At 35.5% G+C, this 20131-nt stretch overlaps 1 protein-coding gene across 5 annotated transcripts in view; it reads right to left on the minus strand.

Annotated features, from left to right (window-relative positions):
- The window catches only part of PLS1 (plastin 1), a 116344-nt gene that overhangs the window by 24959 nt on the left and 71254 nt on the right, over window positions 1–20131 (minus strand). For 4 of the 5 annotated variants that reach the window (XM_032346866.1, XM_032346856.1, XM_032346847.1 and 1 more), the window contains 8 exons: window positions 18362–18494; window positions 16972–17053; window positions 14313–14478; window positions 14089–14231; window positions 11107–11202; window positions 8861–9053; window positions 8346–8366; window positions 3880–3958 (listed from right to left, as the gene is read on the minus strand). In XM_032346866.1, coding sequence (XP_032202757.1) covers window positions 3880–3958; window positions 8346–8366; window positions 8861–9053; window positions 11107–11202; window positions 14089–14231; window positions 14313–14478; window positions 16972–17053; window positions 18362–18494 — 913 coding nt within the window. The remainder of the gene's footprint in view (window positions 1–3879; window positions 3959–8345; window positions 8367–8860; window positions 9054–11106; window positions 11203–14088; window positions 14232–14312; window positions 14479–16971; window positions 17054–18361; window positions 18495–20131) is intronic. The other variant, XM_032346872.1, reaches the window with a different exon arrangement.

The raw sequence follows: 20131 nt of genomic DNA on the forward strand, positions 1-20131 counted from the left end.
ACCTCTGGGCAGGAAAAAAAGGATTATGGGAGATGTAAGCGAAGTATTATCATGTTTTAATTCATTCTACATAGTCACATATTTCCTGAAACTTGTTCAGTGAGAATACATTCATGTATTACTTATGTATTGTGATTTTTAAAACTTTTTAAAATATACAAAATCACAATAGCTACAAAGTAGGCAGCTGTTCATGTTAAATAATGAGGATTAAGAGGAAGGAATTTATGAGCAAGTTGGCGTTACTGAAGTAAGAATAGTTCTACTTTGGATTCAGAAAAACACATTCTTCTGAGATGCTCAAAGTATATCCATTGAGTCTGTTTTCAATTCTGTATGCTAAGGACATAAAGCAACAGCAATTGGTTTTTTTTAAATTGTTGACTCTATGATGTATTTTGTCGTTTTTCTCTCTCAACAACTTGTTCACCAAGTTTTTTTGCTAAGATTCATATGAAAGTTACTTTGCAACCCTGGATGTACACCCTATGGCAATGAAGGGGACTGGACCCTGTGCTGAGTGATGGAAAGATAACATCTATTATGAAGGCAATTAAGAACTGACTTGGTTATTTATAAAAGCACATGGAGAGTTTCATATAAAAAAGTTACTAAAGGATTTGTATCTGCTCTGAATTTTTCTTTTTTACTTTAAGTGAATTCACTTTTACTTCTATTTGGTGAGCTATTACTCATGTTTTGCAAATAGGAAAACTGAAGCCCAGAGAGTTGAAATGATTTCCAGAGAATTCAAGATGTATTCCTGAACCAACCAGTCATAGAAAAATTCTAGGACTAACAGTTCTTCAAATATATTAAATAACTTGTACGGGGAGAGAATTTTCATTTAAAATCAATCTAAATTATGCTAATGCTTTGGTTTGCTTTAGATCTGGTGTACTGCAGAAGAGTGGTTAAAATAACTTAGGGTTTAGGAATATGATCCAGACACAAATTCATGGACACATGGTTCTGGTGCCAACTAGACCTCTGGCCACTATTTTTCTGTATATGACAGTTCTCTTGAGGGTTATGTTAACTTTTGAGAATTTTCTGAATTCTCTTTTCCAAAATAGAATTACATGTGCCTAGAAGTCCTATGCTAGTACTTCAGGACTTTGAGTAAAAAATGTTGTCAATTCTCTCCTCCACTGTCAACCAAGGAGGACTCTGGAGATCATGACATTTATGAGAAAGTTACCATGGGTCTCACTCAACAGATCTTAGTCCCCTAGTATGAAATTTACTTTTTAATTTAAAAAGAAATTTACTTTGAAAATTACGTGCTTGTGAAAAAAAAAAAAAAAGGCAAGTATATTAAGTCACTAAGATTAAAAATAAGTCTTCTCACTATTCTCCATCCGACTAACCAGGGTGCATACAGTTTGGTATTCATCCCTTCCAGGTTCTTAAAAACTCCATATACAAATGTGTGTATACTCAAATTTTCTGCAAGAAAGAAGTTTAATCCCAACATTTTTTTTATGCTATAAATGCTTATATTAAGAAGAGTTCAAATAAACAACTTACCATTACACTACAAGGAACTAGAAAAAGAAACTCTTCCAAAATTTAGTAGAGGAAAGAAATAATAAAGAAAGATCAGAAATAAATAAAATAGAGACCAGAATAAATAATAACATAACACTGAGTATAATGACCAGTTTTTCCAAAACAAATAAATAAACAATATTAGCAATGCTTAGTATACACTCAATTTTAAAATAAAAATGGAATCATACAAGACCTATTCTTCTTCTTTTTAAAAAAGATTTCTTTATTTTAGAGAGGGGGTGCAGGGATGGGGGTGACAGAGGGAGAGAGAATCTTAAGCAGACTCCCCACTCAGTGTGGAGCCCCATACAGAGCTCGATCTCACAACCCCAAAATCACAACCCCTGAGATCACAACCTGAGCTGAAAGCAAGAGTCAGGCGCTTCACTGACTGTCCTACCCAGCTGTCCCTGACATATTGTTCTTTTCTCTCAAATATATATTATAGACATTCTTTTACATTATTCTATAAAGATCTTATCCCTCTCCTCATCATTTATCTGTACCCCCAGTATCTGATTCCTTTACTGCCTTCCTACTATAATAAAAATTCTAGTCTAAATGATATTTATCTCTGCCATCTAGCCAGAATTTACACACTTTTAAAGGATTCATCAAATATTAGTCCATCACATCAAAGCCAGTTACCATAAGGTAGTACTGGTTCTAGATTTTTTTGGAAATATTTTATTTATTTATTTGAGAGAGAGAGCATGAGAGGGGAGAAGGTCAGAGGGAGAAGCAGACTCCCCATGGAACTGGGAGCCCAGTTCGGGACTTGATCCTGGGACTCCGGATCATGACCTGAGCCAAAGGCAGTCGTTTAACCAACTGAGCCAACCAGGAGCCCTGGTTTTAGATTTTTTTTTAATTTTTAATTTTTTTAATCTTTAAAAAATATTTTATTGGGGGCACCTGGGTGGCTCAGTGGGTTAAGCCGCTGCCTTCGGCTCAGGTCATGATCTCAGGGTTCTGGAATTGAGTCCCACATCGGGCTCTCTGCTCAGCAGGGAGCCTGCTTCCTCCTCTCTCTCTCTCTGCCTACTTGTGATCTCTCTCTGTCAAATAAATAAATAAAATCTTTAAAAAATATATTTTATTTATGTAAGAGAGAATGAGCACAAGTCAGAGGGAAACGGAGAGGGAGAAGCAGACTCCCCACTGAACAGGGAGCCCGAAGCAGGGCTCGATCCCATGACCTTGAGATCATGACCTGAGCCAAAGGCAGATGCTTAACGGCTAAGCCACCCCAGTGCTCTAGTTTTAGATTTTTAACAAGACTTTGAATATACACCAAGAAGCAGAAATTACTATATCATAAATCTTCAATTAGCCAATGAATTGGTCTTTTGTGGCATTAGACTTAAGTTCAATATTTAAATAATAATTCAGTTATTGTTCATTAAGGAGTTTCCTTAGTGTATAAATTATTAATATACAATTTTGCAAAAGTTGAGTTCTTATCCAGTTTTAAAGGCAGGCTGGTAGCTCCTATAATAAAGAGAGAAGGAAGGTCTCTTCTTATACAAACCTAGAAAGACACATTGTTAGCAGTACCAGATAGCACAGAAAATGTTCAGTAAAATATTTTTTAGTCCTACCAATGTTGAAAATGTGTTGTCATTTTAAACAAGAAAGAGTAAGATAAATCACAATTACTCAGGGAAAGCAAGTTATTTCTGCAAATTAGAAGCAAATATCTGCAACAAATTACAGGAAAAGTGAGGTAGATTTTGGCACAAATAGAAAGTGTGAATTATAATTTAAAATACTGATCATGGGGCGCCTGGATGGCTCAGTGGGTTAAAGCCTCTGCCTTCGCCTCAGGTCATGATCCTAGGGTCCTGGGATCGAGCCCCGCATCGGGCTCTCTGCTTAGCAGGGAGCCTGCTTCCTCCTCTCTCTCTCTGCCTGCCTCTCTGCCTACTTGTGATCTCTCTCAAATAAATAAATAAAATTTTTAAAAAAATAAAATAAAATACTGATCACAATGATAAGAACAATTTATAAAATATTACTACTCTATTCTACTAATTTTTACTTTTCTGATCAATAATTATAAAAGAGTAAGAGGGATTATCTTTACCAAATTGGTTGTTTACATCATCAGAAACTATAACTACCATCATATTCTGATCCTTTTAAGAAATACCATCCTTTTTTAAAAAAATCCATTGTATTGTCAATTTCTAGGATCCTGAAATCCTAAATGTTGGCTAAAATTCCTGTGATTTTTAGAAAATGTACTAATGTAAATGTACCTAAGGTGTGAAACTAGAAAAGTTGGACTCTGGCCATAAAACTAAAACGCAATAAAATATTTACCTGTACAAATGATTAATGTATGGGTTGACCCCCAAGGAATTCATCCAGTTCCGAAATGTTCTCTCTTCCTTGCTCTCTCCTAGAGTAGACACAAGTTTGTACTGATGATTCAGGGAAAAATGCAGTAAGAAATATATTTTAAACCATCCTGGCAGGTGTAAACCAGCCAAACGTACTTTTCAGTGGTTTCTGTGATACTGCCATCTTTTGGGGGGAAAGTAAGTCTTATCGCCAAAGTCCCTTCCCTGCCCTATCTATATAGGCCTCCATTTGCTCTAAAGTTCTCTATCTAGAGTCCTTTCTTTGATGTCTGTGAACTACTGAGTCATGGGTTTCTCTGTCCAGAAAGTGACAGAGAAACTTACATGGTCTTATCTGTAGTTATGATTACATGCAAAATGGACTGGCTAAAAATTAAAACTCTTTTAGCATTCGGGGTAATATCAGCACAGTAACACAAAAGAAAAGCTGTGCTTTTCCCAATGCAGTGTTTCTAAATTTGTACAGGTTTTTATTTTACACAAGGAAGTTTCCTGACATACAAACTAACATTTTAATTATACCAAACAGCAATGAAGGGGAGACGGGATTATAGGTAATACAAGAATAGGCAATGAAGGGATATAACTATTTTACAGGTTTCATGAGTTATTTTAGATTGATGTAGCCCCCACACAGGGTGCTAAGAGAAAGACATCTATCTAATCCTAGAAAGTCCATAGACCTCAGAGATCACCTCAGTTAGAGAAACTCCTTGCAGGCACTCTTATTTAACCTGTGATTACCTAACCTCCCTGAGCATTCCCTTTGCTGCAGTGCTCACACCATCTGCAAGAAAAACATGGGCTATCATGTACCACAAAGTAGCAGAGAGTGAATATACTCTCCTTGCCATGTCTGCCCTCTGTTCATCCCCTAGACTGCAAATAATCCCAAGTGACTATCTGTAGTATTATCTGTTTTCAGCAAAGGAAGGGAGCAATGGAATGTCCTAACTTACACCTCATCACCAGACTTGTGAAAAACACTTTGTGAACAAACATTTACACCTATCATCACTTCTAAACTATAGGCAAGTTCAGGTCACTCTCTAGACTTTGACTCATGTGGGATTCCCAGAACAAGGATACATCTAAATCTATAACCATCTGAGCTCCAGAGACCCATTCCTATGGAGCTTCCCCTGCAATCATCTTCAGAATAAGGGCCACAGGTAAAATAACCCTGCACACTCAGAAGAGAAACCAAACCTTGTAAAATATAAAGGATTCTGGTTTTTGTGATGCTGTTCAGGAAATAACCTGTCCACTATAATTTCGTTTGATTTTCTATGCTACTACCTAATGGTGTTCCCAGAATCTACTTTAATTATTGATCTATTAAACAGTGTAGCCATATAATTTAAATTCCATTCCCTTGGGCCCGCATAAGGATTGGGAGGGAGACAAACCATAAGTGACTCTTAATCTCACAAAACAAACTGAGGGTTGCTGGGGGGAGGGGGTTTGGGAGAAGGGGGTGGGATTATGGACATTGGGGAGGGTATGTGCTTTGGTGAGTGCTGTGAAGTGTGTAAACCTGGTGATTCACAGACCTGTACCTCTGGGGATAAAAATATATGTTTATAAAAAATAAAAAATTAATTAAAAAAAAAAAAAAGGTAACTGACCAGTCTGCTATATCTGCCACTATCACTTTATGATAAATAACCTATTTGAAAACCATTTAAAAAAGAACCAAGTTAAACCAAGTATTACTAGAAATCATGCTTGCTCTTTGTAGGAGTTATTAAACAAGTACAAATTATATATAACTTTCCTCAAAGCAATATAAATATAAGCATACTATCATCAACAGTTTGATGCATGTGACTTGGATTTACCTTTGAGCTGCTTCTTTATTACAGTCTGTAATGGGTTTTTCTCTAGTAATTATGGAAATGTTACATTATTTCCTTCTGGGAAAATCCAAGTTATGTTTTAAAATTAAAAACACTAATAATGTAACAATAGTCTCATTTTTAATTGAAATAACATCCCAATTCTGCTGAACCTGATGGTACAGCAAATAAGATTTAAAAAGACACTAGTATTTTGACTGAGTTCTGAAACTGTTACGAGCTTCAGGGTGTCATATTTCTTCCCATTGTTCTCTTATATTGTTACTATTTTCATTTCTGATGCCTGGAAAGTAAAATAGATTATGTAAGTGAGCATTTATTTATCTAACAGCATTTCAAGTTGTCTTGGTAAATAAATGCTCAAAGCCAAAAGCACTACGCATTTGTGCAAGAGCCATGGTAAAGCATTACAAAAACATATGTATTCCAGATTGTGAATGTTGTTCATATTGCAGACAACTAAAGCAATCTTAGAAGTAAAATGTTCACTGCTGACATAAAAGATAGAAAGACTATAAAACATTTCAATTTTAGGGCCAAACTGATATCTGCAATTGATAAAAGTTCCAGAAAAAAAATAACAAATATACTACAATGAGACTACTAAGAGGAAAGAAAAAGAACTAACATATATTTAACACTCACTAAATGTGCTAAGTGATGTTTTCCTCTTTCTAACCTATTACTGAGGACATACTATATGCTAAACTCTTTCCTTCATGAAAGGTCATTTTAACTTGCTCTTTAGTTCTTCAAAATTAGTACTACTAATCTTGTTTTGTGGATGAGAAAAACAAAGCTCATGGAAGTCATTCAGATACTAAATGGTGGACCCATAATTTGAACAAAGTGTAATAACATGACCTATGAATTTTCTATCACCACAAATGAATTCTGAGATGGCCTCTCTATACAAAGTCTACATATTTGGCTCAGTTTAATATGAAGGTTTTTTATTTAGTTGGGCTTTTAATTTTCTCTAATTCCAGACAGATAAAATTCTTTGCAATGAGAATATGAATATGGGTTGTGATAAGGTCAAGCTTCAACTATCATAAGGATCCATAAAAACAAATTTAGAGAGGAAAAATTCCAATTGACAGTTGAGTCAAATACATTTTTGGCAGACGTATCAAGGATATACATATGTTCTAAATAAAGATGATTGATAAATATTTCCCATAGTATCTTCTTATATAAATAGAGGAAATACTAATGGAAATGTTTAGCAATCCTATTCACACTGAAAAATTCCAAAAGCATGCTGAACACTAGCAAAAGAATTCAAACATGACAAATAAGAGAGCGAGCAAGTTGGAAAAGATATCTAGCAAGAACTCGGTGACTATAAAAAGCAGATCATTTTTAATATGCCACTCTAAACAATGCCTTCTCTTGTAAGATACAGAGGGATTTTGAAGTTTTCCAGACTGATAAAAACCTAGCACTCTTCCATTTTATTTATTTTTTTTTAAGTTCTAATCCCACACCCTCAATTTCTCTGCCAAAAAATCTACTCCTTTATCTATTTCCCCACTCAATTACATACCTTTGTGGAGAATATAGTTTTTTTTTTTATATTGAGAACATAATCTTTATCTTCCCTCTCAATTACATATCTATGTAGAGAATATAGTCCTTATTTTACTAGACCTCGGGAAGAGTGAATTGAATTAATCATATTCCTCAAAGAACGTGTTTGTTAAATCTGAAACTTCTTTCATTAATCAAGAAGATGCAATTATAAAGTGTTAAGGATATTGGAACTCTGGTTGTGGCAGTCAAAAGAGAAGATCGTGAAACTTATTTCTCATTCTAACCCCCTCCCAGGGAAGGAAGGGAGTAAGGCAGGTTCTGTGAGAGAAAGGACACTGCAACATCAAATTCTCCCAACCAAGAATCCTTACTTGAAGACTGCCTTCTCCAAACCAGGGCAACTGGTGAGACTATTTTAGGATGGGCCCCTCCCTCTGACTGCTGCCACTGTTTTCACCTTTAGTTCTGATACCAATGTGGGTTTGGGTATGCATGTGAGAGTATGATAACAAAAAAGAAGACAGGCTAGGAAACAAAGATAGGGAGAAAGAACTAGATAACAAGAATGTTTTTGTCATTATGACAATTCATATATCGTAAGCTTCAGTGACATTCAAGAAATGTAACATAGCTAAGTAATACAAAATAGAACCTAAACAGATCCTTTACTAGTGATAAAAGATAAGTGCGTTTGTTTAAAGGAGAGGAATATAGGCTTTACATCATGAAATCTAATTGTCAAAACTGATTTTTGGTGTGTTTACATATACAATATCCCATCATTATAGAAGGCAAATTCAGTGGAGAGTTTACATAATCAAGCCTTGATGTGCTGTTCTAATTCAGTTTCATTTGTGTTCTTCCTTGTTGTCGTTCTTTAGGCATATTAAGACAGAAAAAACACAGCATGAACAATGCAAAAAATAAATCAGATAGAATCAACCCAGATAGAAAGAATAAATGGTACTAATAAAAAGAGGGTTCAGAATGAACATATTTATAGAGTATAGAAAAGTACTAAATACAGTACCTACATTAGGAGGGGTCAAATCTGCATTTCACAAAGCAAAACAGGAAAGTATTATAAATTATGAGACAGATAACAATAGCCCACACACAACAAGACAAGTAATGAATACTTAAAATTTTTTCATGTACCTTAAAAACATTAAAAAGAGAATAATACTGGAGTCAAACTGTAGCTTTTAAAGGAGGAAAAAAAGCTACAAAATAATTATTTTTCCAATAGATAATTCATTGTCCATATTGGTGGTGGAGTTATGTTATGTGGTCATTTAAGAGACTACTTTAAATGTATGATAGTTTTTACTAAACACTGATGGAGAGATGACAGACAAGTAAGATTTACCCCAGCATTCTCTTTCAACAAAACCAAGAATGACTTTTCTTAATATGAACTTTTTAATGAATGCACATGCCTACACACTGCATCTCCCACCACAATCCCCTACCTCTGACAGCAAAGTAGGTCACTACCACAAGAAGATACAAACAGTGAAGCAATTAAAGGCAGAAAGAACATACCTTCCAATAAATTCATATCGATGTCATTATCAGGCTTGTGTAGGCATGGGTATGTGTTAAACAGATTAGCTACAAAAGCTAAATTAAGTTTAGGATTGCCTGAAACCACATCTGCAGGAGTAACAAACTGTCTGCAGCCCAGTTTATCTGCTTCTTGAAGCATGAATCCAGCACGCTTTAGGTCATTTTTCTCCTAAACAACAAAATAGAACAAAAATGGTCAAGGTGGGTGCCTGGGTGGCTCAGTGGGTTAAGCCTGTGCCTTCAGCTCAGGTCACGATCTCAGGGTTCTGGGATTGAGCCCCTGCATCAGGCTCTCTGCTCAGCAGGGAGCCTGCTTCCTCCTCTCTCTCTGCCTGCCTCTCTGCCTACTTGTGATCTCTGTCAAATGGATAAATAAAATCTTTAAAAAAAAATAAATTAAAAAAAATGGTCAACATTAAATTGCCAACATTGATTGGCATAATTTTTTATTGACATACGTATTTAAAAGCAAGCAATTTTCTGGAAATATATTAAATGATAGATTAAAACAACCTCTCAAATTTTGTATCAGTCAGCTCCTACTGGTCAATTATAGATAATTTGGTCAAGATCATATATCAGAACACCTTCTGGCTGAGAAATTTAGTTATCTCACCCATTTTACTCTGAATAATATTTCCAGTAGACTCTTTTCTCAATGAAAAACAAGTTGGGATACAAATAGGAAATTATTAAAATTAAAAGAACAGGACTTTTCACAAGTGCAAAATCCTGGAAACAAACTAAATAACTAAATGCTTGTCAACAGGAAAGGAGACAAATAAACTGTCTCATATTTACACAGTGACACTGAACAATGTGAGTGACCCTTAGCCATATATGTTCAAAACAATACTAGGAATTTAACTACTTTTTTTTTTTTTACAAAAAATAAATTAAAAGTAAAATAAAAAATTTAATTTTGTAAGGGATATATTTGGTTGAAAGAAAACTACATAAAAAGAGAAGCAAAAGGACAATGAACATAAGACTGAAGATGGTGATTATCACATTAAGGTGAGGCAAAAAGATGGAATAGAGAAGAAGTAGAGAGCTAAACACAAATTAATATCAAGGTCTTAGCTTTCTTTTGGATTGATGGTTCATACAGACTTGTTAAAATTTTTAAACAACTACAAACAAAAATAAATAAAAAGAGGCAGGCACATCCATGGACCCATGATAAGATTATATTATGACTAAGAATTATATATAACTTGTCTCATTTTGTGTATTAGTTACAAAAAAGTAAAAATGTAAATGAAATCAGAGAAAGCAACGCGTTCGATCCTATTAAACAATATAAAGTTCCTAACGTAGACATGAACATAATATATGGACCTTATAATATGTGGACCTTATTCAGATCTTAATTCAAATAAACGAGAAAGAAAATTTGATATTTAAGAAGCAATTGGAAATGTCAATGTTGACTAAATTTTTTTTAACATTTTTATTTATTTATTTGATAGACAGAGATCACAAGTAGGCAGAGAGGCTGGCAAAGAGAGAGGGAAGCAGGCTCCCCACTGAGCAGAAAGCCTCATAAGGGGCTCGATCCAGGACCCTGGGATCATGACCTGGCGACCCAAAGTATTATAGTTTTAAAGTTTCTTTATCTTCTAGAAATACATATTGAAATACTTATCAATGAAGTGATATGATGTCTAGGATTTGCTTCAAAATAACACAGGACAGGGGTGCCTGGGTGGCTCAGTGGGTTAAAGCCTCTGCCTTCAGCTCAGGTCATGATCTCAGGGTCCTGGGATGGAGCCCCACATCACATCAGGCTCTCTGCTCAGCAGGGAGCCTGATTCCCTTCCTTTCTCTCTGCCTGTCTCTCTGCCTACTTGTGATCTCTGTCTGTCAAATAAATAAATAAAATCTTCAAAAAAAAAAAAAAACACAGGAGAGGAAGGATAGGTGATAAATGATTAAAGACTGATTATGAGTTGATAGTTGTTGAACCTGGAGGATGAGCACAGGGTAGTTCATTATACTGAGTGTGTGAATTGCTTTATTATGTTTAAAAATTTCCTTAAGTTTAAGTTCTAGAGATGGATATTGGTGATGGTTGTACACACTGCAATTGTACTTAATGCCAAAGAACCGTGTACTTAAACATCGTTAAAATGGTAAAAAAAAATTAAAAAAAATTTTTATTTAAAAAAAAACTTATTTTTTAAAAAATAAAAAAATCTTTAATTAAAAACTGTACTTACATTAAATCCTGAAAGGTCAATGGCAATGGCAGGTTTATCACCCTGTTCACCTTTAGGTGCAATCTGATTAAGCAGATGAAAATAGGCTCTTGAATCCTTCAAGGAAAGACATGAAATAGAATTTTTTAAATGAATAAAATCATCATTTGATTTAGGAAAATAGTATCAAACTGAAGAAATTGTCCTTGTCTTAAAGAATGGAATAACTTAGTAACTTCTTACCAACAGGCTCCTGAATGCACTATGCTGGTATCACACCTCACAGCTTCTAGCAACACCATTCCCTATACCTGGAATACCTTTCCTCACCTTTTCATTTATCAATACTCCCAAGCATCCATTAAGATTAGGGTCAAGATATCAAATAAAGGGCTAGTATCCAAAATATATAAAGAACTTATCAAACTCAACACCCAAAGAACAAATAATCCAATCAAGAAATGGGCAGGGGACATGAACAGGCATTTCTGCAAAGAAGACATCCAGATGGCCAACAGACACATGAAAAAATGCTCAAAATCACTCGGCATCAGGGAAATACAAATCAAAACCACGATGAGATACCACCTCACGCCAGTCAGAATGGCTAAAATTAACACGCCAGGAAACGATAGATACTGGTGAGGATGCAGAGAAAGGGGAACCCTCCTACACTATTGGTGGGAAGGCAAGCTGGTGCAGCCACTCTGGAGAACAGCATGGAGGTTCCTGAAAAAGTTGAAAATAGAACTACCCTATGACCCAGTAATTGCACTACCGGGTATTTACCCTAAAGAAACAAATGTAGTGATCCAAAGGGGCACATGCACCCGAATGTTTATAGCAGCAATGTCCACAATAGCCAAACTATGGAAAGAGCCTAGATGTCCATCAACAGGCAAATGGATAAAGAAGATGTGGTGTATATATATATACAATGGAATACTATGCAGCTATCAAAAGAAATGAAATCTTGCCATTTGTGATGACGTGGATGGAACTAGAGGGTATTATGCTGAATGAAATAAGTCAATCAGAGAAATACAATTATCATATGATCTCCCTGATATGAGGAATTTGAGAGGCAGAGTGAGGGTTTTGGGGGTAGTGAAGGAAAAAATGAAACAAGATGGGATAGGGAGGGAGACAAACCATAAGAGACTTTTAATCTCACAAAACAAACTGAGTGTTGCCAGGGGGAGGGGGTTATGTAGAGGGTGGTTGGATTATGGACATTGGGGAGGGTATGTGAAATGGTGAGTTCTGTGAAGTGTGTAAGCCTGACAATTCATAGACCTGTACCCCTGGGGCAAATAATTCGTTATATGTTAATAAAAATAATTAATTAAAAAAAAGATGAGGGTGAAGTATTAACTTCTGGAAGCCTTCCCCCATTTAACTCAGACTGGCCCTGTGACCTGTTCTGAACAACAGAATGCCGGGCAAGTGAGGTACTGGGGCTCCCAAGCCCAAGACCTAGGAGCTTCTGCTTCCTCCCTCTTGAAGTGAGTCTCCATGGAGGAAGTCCAGCTATCTGAAATGATCACGCTATGAGGAAGCACTAGCTAGCCACATGGAAAGGCCTCCTGGAGACTCTGTGAGGCACAAGACATGGGAGTGGTGCCCTTGTGCACCCACCCTCCAGACCAGCCCAACTGACAGCTGAATGTAAGTGACTTAGTGATCCCAAACAAACGCATCTGAAACAGAACTACTTAACCAAGCCACATTAACCAACAGAATCATAGAAACGATATTGTCATTTTAAGCTATTAAGTTCTGAGTGGCTTGTTATATAGCAATAGATAAATGAATTATCTGTCTCCTAGATGTTTATCTCCCTGTATAACCGGTGAGCTTCTTAAGAGCTAAATCTTCACATCCCCTATACCTGGCATACATCCCCATAGGAGGGGTTTAATAAGTATCTGATAAACTGAATTTTAAAGTAAGAGAGCCCCCCAAAATATATATTTAAATGAGCATATAATAACTGAAAGCAGAGAAATATAACGTCACTTCAAAGAGATTGTCATCTAAGCCCATTATGACAAGAACATAGTCTGACTGAAGGGGTTAATATATCTAGAGAGAAAATACAAATAAATGCCAAAGCTGATTAGTCTGGGTGGGGAAAAAAGCATAGAGAAGAGGGAGACACAGGGACCAAGTATGCCAGTGCATGTCTAGGGAGTGACCATGGAAGAACTGTTAGGCACACTGAATGTCACAGGCTCCTTGACAAGCTCTTCTGATAAGGGAGGGAAGTATTTCAAGCCATTTTGGTTGAGAATCATACCTGAAGAATTCCTTTGTCTACTGATTCCCTGTGCCCTCAGACATCTGGTCTCCTGTTAGCTTGTTATTGGCAAAGTGGGAGTAAGAGTGTTGAACTGGTCAGGCCCACAACGACCTCTAGTCCAGTGAACAGACAAATTCTCAGTCCAAATTAATAGACTGACCTCCTCATTATAATTTAATCTCTTTGTGGCATATAAAATGGGAAGGAATGCTTTAATCTGCTAGGGCTAGTATCTCCGCACAGCCAAGCTATATTTCTTCTTAAATACCAGTAAACCAGTTTTTCTTTATTGCAAAAGAAGATTTTGTCCTTTTTATATTTTTTAAGATTTTATTTGAATTGCAGTTAGCTAATACACACTGTAATGCTAGTTTCTGGTGTACAATACAGTGTGATTCAGCACTTCCAAACAACAGCTGGTGCTCAACAATGCTTAATCCCCATCACCTATTTCATCCATCCCCCCATCCACCTCCCTTCTGGTAACCAGCCATTTAAACCAGTTCTTTTTTAAATAAAAAGATTTTGCAATTATATTCGGAAGATCCACCTCAGACAGAGAAATGCAAAATTTCATTTTTTTACACTTTGGCCTTATGCATTAAACTTCAGTTTGAAATTAATTTTGAACATGTTTTGATTTTTTTTTTACATTCTACATCTTTCTTTTATATCACAGTTATGAACATTAAAATATAAACCTTAATGTCTTGGCTGAAGTTTTTGATGTTGCGCCATCCTGCATTGGTCAGATGGTAGTTCACCCATCGCAGCAGTAATTCCTCTGGAGAAAGCTTCATCAGCTCTTCTAGATCCTCACCTTCATTTAGCAATGCAATCAGAGCTGAAAGGAAAACAATAAAATATAAATTCTTCCCAGAGTAAGTATATGTTAATGAAAAGCAAATATTTTTGATGAGCTTACCTTCATTCCTAGAAATCTCAATATCAGCCAAAAGACCAACTTTGATGATCTGCCAGAGAAGTCCCAAGACCAAGTGAGGTTTTCCTTCTTTGAGATCCTGGGCCCCAATGTTGACCACTCTACAACCAATGGCTGAGGCAGAATTCAGGGCTAGGTTTAAGTTTTCCTGAATTGCCACAAAGAAAATTACCTGTGAGAAAGTACTTTCCAAAGTCTTACTGACAAGTTGCAAAGGTAAATAAGAAACAAAAGATTGTGAAAATTCAGATTTTGAAACATAAGTAGTATTTATACAAGCAAAATACTACTACAAAAGAAAAAAAAAAAAAACCCATAGCTTTAACCAGGACTTTACTACTTGATCTCATTCCCTTGCTTTCATAGTTACTGTACGTCATTTTCATCCCTTCGTTTTTCTCTTCTTTCGCACATCATGATACTACATAAACCCATCATCATGAGGTAAAAAAAAAACAAAAAACAAAAAACGATATTATCACAACTTTACAACCTTTTATAAATGAATGAGGCTTCTTTTGGATAAAGTTTCATGGGAAACTGGTAGTATTCTAGCCAATCTATTCCCAGAGCTCTAAAATTACTAAAAAAACAAGATAGATTTAATATCCACAGTAACACTTTGCTCCTTCCCAGAGATCTTTTTTCATTCTACATTAGTATACTCTTTCAAGCCTCCTAACGATCTACACTATTACCACCTACTCATATTGGAAGAATGTCATCTCTAAAAAGAAATTGTAAAAGTTTTAGCTCCCTCAGACCCATCCTGTAGTTATTGCAAAACAGCTACAGAATATTTTTTCCTTATTTTCTTTAATGCACTGCATTCACACATTAAAAAGTAAAACCATTAAAAGTAAAAGTAAAACATTAAAAGTTAATGTACAACATTAAAATATTAAAAGTAAAACCAGACAATAGGTTTGTACAGCACTGATAAATGCTGTATTTCAGAGTCAGTGCCATAAAAAGTTATGTGACACATATATCCTAAAATAAGACGTATGAATATTTTCAACATTCTAGACATTAAGCAAAGCATCCTGACACAAGATGTGAAAGAAAATAAACCTATGGCAATTGCAATCAGAAATGTGCTTCTTCAAGAATGGTAGTTTCTGCTAGGAATATGCAATAGCGGGAGACAAGAAAGCCATGTTAGTCAACATCCAATTCATACTTCTCAAAGATACAGGAAATGGGAGTATCCCCTTGGATACTCCAGGACTCACCATGTACCACCGCACTAAGGTTGTAGCTTCCTTATAAAAGAGGCTTAAAAACTTTAGCAAAATTAAGGATTATATTTGTCAAGAGAAAGGAGGGATCACTGGGAATCATATCCTGGTTCTGCCACCGAGTAACCTCTCAGTGCCTCAGTTTTCTCATCTGTAAAACTGTAGTATCCACTGTATTTTAAAGGTGCCAGGAAAATTCAGAGAGATAATTCATGCAGTTGTTTAGAACAGTGACTGCCACAGTAAGTACTTAGTATCTGTTGATACCTGGCCCTGCTCTAGAGATTTTGAGGGGTGAATATTTTATAATGTGGTGACTACAGACTCCTACACTTTAACAAGACCTGAACGGAGAAGCTGACTACAGAACAATATAGCGAAAAAGAATAGTTCAAATTCTATGAAATAGTAAAATATGGGGAAAAACTATACAGTGCTTTTATTTTCACCAAGAACAACAGCATCAAGAAAATACTCACTAATAAAAGCAACTCAATGATTACAATAATATAACCTGAATACTAGTATCTTAAGTAAAGTTCATCCAAAGCACTCTGAACAATGTTTGTTTGCTTGTCTGTTTTAACTGGCTTCCACGCTGGGGCTTGAATCCATTAACACCAAGATTAAGACCTGAGCTAAGATCAAGTCAGATGCTTACCCAACAGAGCCACCCAGGCACCCTCATTCAAAGCACTTTGAATCTTTATTTCATTCAGTACAAAATACAGATGAATTTTTATTTAATAAAACCTAGTTTTTATAGGCAACTGAAATTATGTTAAATCTGACATTCTACATGAGTGGACCCTGAAGGCATTATGCTAAGTGAAATAAGTCAGACAGACAAATATAAATATTATATGACCTCACTCATATGTGAAATGTAAAACAAAACAAAGCAAAAATTACCAAACTCATAGAAAAAGAGATCAGACTTGGGGTTACCAGAGGCAAAGAGTGGGAGAAGGAAAAACTGGAGGAAGGTGGTCAAAAGATACAAACTTGCAGTTTTAAGATAATTAAGTACTAGAGATGTCATGTACAACAAGATGACTAGCTAACACCACTGTATGGTATGTAGCAAAGGTGTTAAGAGAGTAGGTCCTATGAGTTCTCATCTCAAGGAGAAAATTTTTGTCCTTTTTCTCTCTTTTCTTTTTATTTTACCTAAATAAGAATGTGCATGTTAGCTGAACCTATTGTAATAATCACTTCACAATATATGCAAATCAAACCATCACACTGTATGCCTTAACCTCACAAAGTGAAATAAGTCAATTATTTCTCAGTACAATTGTGGAGTAAAAGAAGTTTTACCCGGGCCTGAGAACCCACTAATAAAGGCCTTACACTTTACAACACAGTAACATGATTATTAGCAAAGGGCAAATACTTACAGAAATAGTGAAAGGGGTGAGCTTTTTCTTATTAATGGCTCTTTCGTCAATTGTATCTGGTTCAGATAAGTTGATCATTTTGCTACAGAGAAAATGGCAATAATTAAGCTTAAGACTCCCAGTTTAAGATAAATAATTTAAGCTAAATTATTTAAGACTTTTTAGTTTGTTTTTGCAAGTAGACAAAACAGTTATAACAATCCACCTCTTTAAAATATACTGTGATTCATGTCAGGGACTTACTTTTTAAAATCTTAGAAATATTCCGTAACCTAAAACAAATTCCGGTTTAGGTTACGGAATATTTCTCATTCCAATAGTAATCTTAGTGTTTCCTCATAATATTTTTAAACTGTCTTGCATTTTCTTTATGTGAGTCCTGTCTCTATTTAATGATCATCAAAATTCAGCAGTCTGAAATGTAAAACAAACTCTCAAGAATCCACGTTCCATAAAGTAGCAGCAATAGTGTCAAAATTACTGTTGTTGCAGAAAGAGTCAGACACATGGGCTTTCTAAGATTTCAATACCACAAACATTTTAAGAGAAATTAATGTAAAATTTATCTCCAAATTTTAGAACATATTTTATATTTTAAAATAAAGATAGGAAAATACCAATTCAATTTGTAATAGGAACTTACTCTGAAGATCAGAAAAAGAGATTAGAACTGTAGATGGAAGTCAAGGTATATTTTACATGTTACTTAAAAACTAATATCCTGTACTTGTGAGTAGGTTGGAGCTTTTTTTTTTCTTTTTAAGTAAAAACACAGAAAAAAAGACTGAAAGAAACATGCCAGAACATTAATAATAGCCAATTATGGGTAATAAGAACATCTGTGATACTTATTCTTATTTGTAATTTTTCTAAATTTTTATAAAAAAAAAAAAAAGACACCTCCTTTGTACAAAGAAGTATACTGGGACTATAGTACACACCACAGAGAAAGACATGCCCCTAAAGAGTTTACAGGCTAATGAGCAGAAACATACTGCAAGGAGCCAAGGGTATGACAAGACTGATTTTAAGCATTAATTTCATTTAAGCAAAATGAGATGTATCTTTCTCTTACATTTCCTCATGTTCCTGTCCCAGTCAATAATTCCTTATTGAAAGTGAAAAAAGAAACCCTGTGAACATTTTTAAATACATCAGAGGAATAACTCAAAACTGGCTTGAAATCAATAAGGAAATAGAAAAGGCATGAGAAAACTAAGAGACTGCATTTGGAGAAAAATTTTGGAAAGCACCTTGTACTTAATTTTCCGTGTAATATAAATTCTTCAATACCTATATAGCTACTCGTTCCCTGAGTTGTAGTTTTTACTGAATGCTCATCAATGGAAAGAGAAAGAACGTATTTCCCTTAACCTAATGTTCAACTCACCAAAGAAGGATACCATCTGCAAGTGATCTGAAAAGGCTGCCATCACTGGGATTCATGGGTAGGAGATGTTTACAGTCAGGGTCATCCGCCAGGGCTTTGTTGATCCAGTTAACAAAAGCTACTTTTTCTTCCTCTGAAAAGAGAAAATCTTCATCAGCAAACCAAATTTCACAAAATTAACCACACTACAGAGACATACTTTTTAACTTCTGTTCAAAGATAATAAATGGTTATTATTAAAGCTCTGCTAAAATACTACCAGGTTTAAGAGGGCATAAGGATTTAAGGAGAAAGGGGAATTTGTTCCATTTTTTCATCTGATGTTTTAGGAGACAGTACGGTACACAGCTTAAACGAGCACAGTAAGTATTTGATTTGATTCTAAAATCCTTACTAAAATATATTGCTTCTGAAAGCTAATCAATCAGAAGCCAACCATGAGTGGTCAGATCAGGCACACATACCAGGATTTAAAAATACAAGCATCAGGAGTGCCTGGGTGGCTCAGTGGGTTAAAGACTCTGGCTTCGGCTCAGGTCATGATCCCAGGGTGCTGGGATGGAGCCCCACATCGGGTTCTCTGTTCAGCGGGAAGCCCGCTTCTCTTCCCTTCTCTCTCTGCCTGCCTCTCTGCCTACTTGTGATCTCTGTCTGTTAAATAAATTTTTTTAAAAATCTTTAAAAAAAATTAAAAAAAAATACAAGCATCAGATTTCCACAGCAATAAATTCCACAAGCCCCACCAAAATGTACGGAGTTGTGATTTGGGGCTTATAACAGAAATACTAATTTCAGTCAAGAGCTATCTGAATGAATGAACCACCTCCATTTCTGTGGAATTTCTACTACAAGAAGACTGATACAAATCTAGATACCAGCTCTACTCTCAGCCACCTGCGTCCTCAACTTCTCAATACATGGTTTCTGGTGTGGGCACATTGATATTTAGGCCGAAAAAGTTATTGAGCTAAGCAGTTGGGAAAATAGAAAGAAACTTGAAAGAAAAATGTTCCCTGGCTTTATTATTACTCTGCAAATATAAAAATCATTTAACAACCCAAATCTTCAAAGAAAATAATTCCCATTTCTATCACAGAGTAGCATATAGTGAGCCAAACTGCCCCAATTCCTAGAATTAAGTAATTTTATAAGGGCATATTTGACAGGCACTCCCAAAATGTAAGCCATCACACAAACACACACACACACATATACAATATCAAAAAGACACATTTACTAATATTTATCTTTTGTACATATCATAATCTGCCTTTTTAACTTCTTGCTTCACCAAACATACCTACTCAGAGACTTAGAATCTAGGAATTTAAAGGTCATTAGAATATTGTACCTTACCATCAAGGACTTCTTAGTGTAATGACAAAAAAAGATATACAAAGAAACCCAAAATAAGGGAAATAAACAAACCATAAGAGATATAGGCAGGGTTTTAGAGAATTTAAAGAACAGAAGAATCACTTCCAGTTGGGGGGTGGTCAAGAAAAGGCTTTATGGAGAAAGTACAATGTGTTTGATTGTTTTTTAAGATTTTATTTACTTATTTGAGAGGGGGGGAGGAGCAGAAAGACAAGCAGACTCCCCACTGAGCAGGGAGCCCCAAGCAAGGCTGAATCCCAAGACCCTGAGATCATAACCTGAGCTAAAGGCAGACACTTAACCAACTGAGCCATCCAGCTGCCCTGAGAAGGTACAATCTGAATGACAGATTTTTTTTTTTTTTTTAAGACAGATTTTTAAGATGCGGAGAAA

The sequence above is a fragment of the Mustela erminea genome, chromosome 1 (assembly GCF_009829155.1).
Source record: "Mustela erminea isolate mMusErm1 chromosome 1, mMusErm1.Pri, whole genome shotgun sequence".
NCBI lineage: Eukaryota > Metazoa > Chordata > Mammalia > Carnivora > Mustelidae > Mustela > Mustela erminea.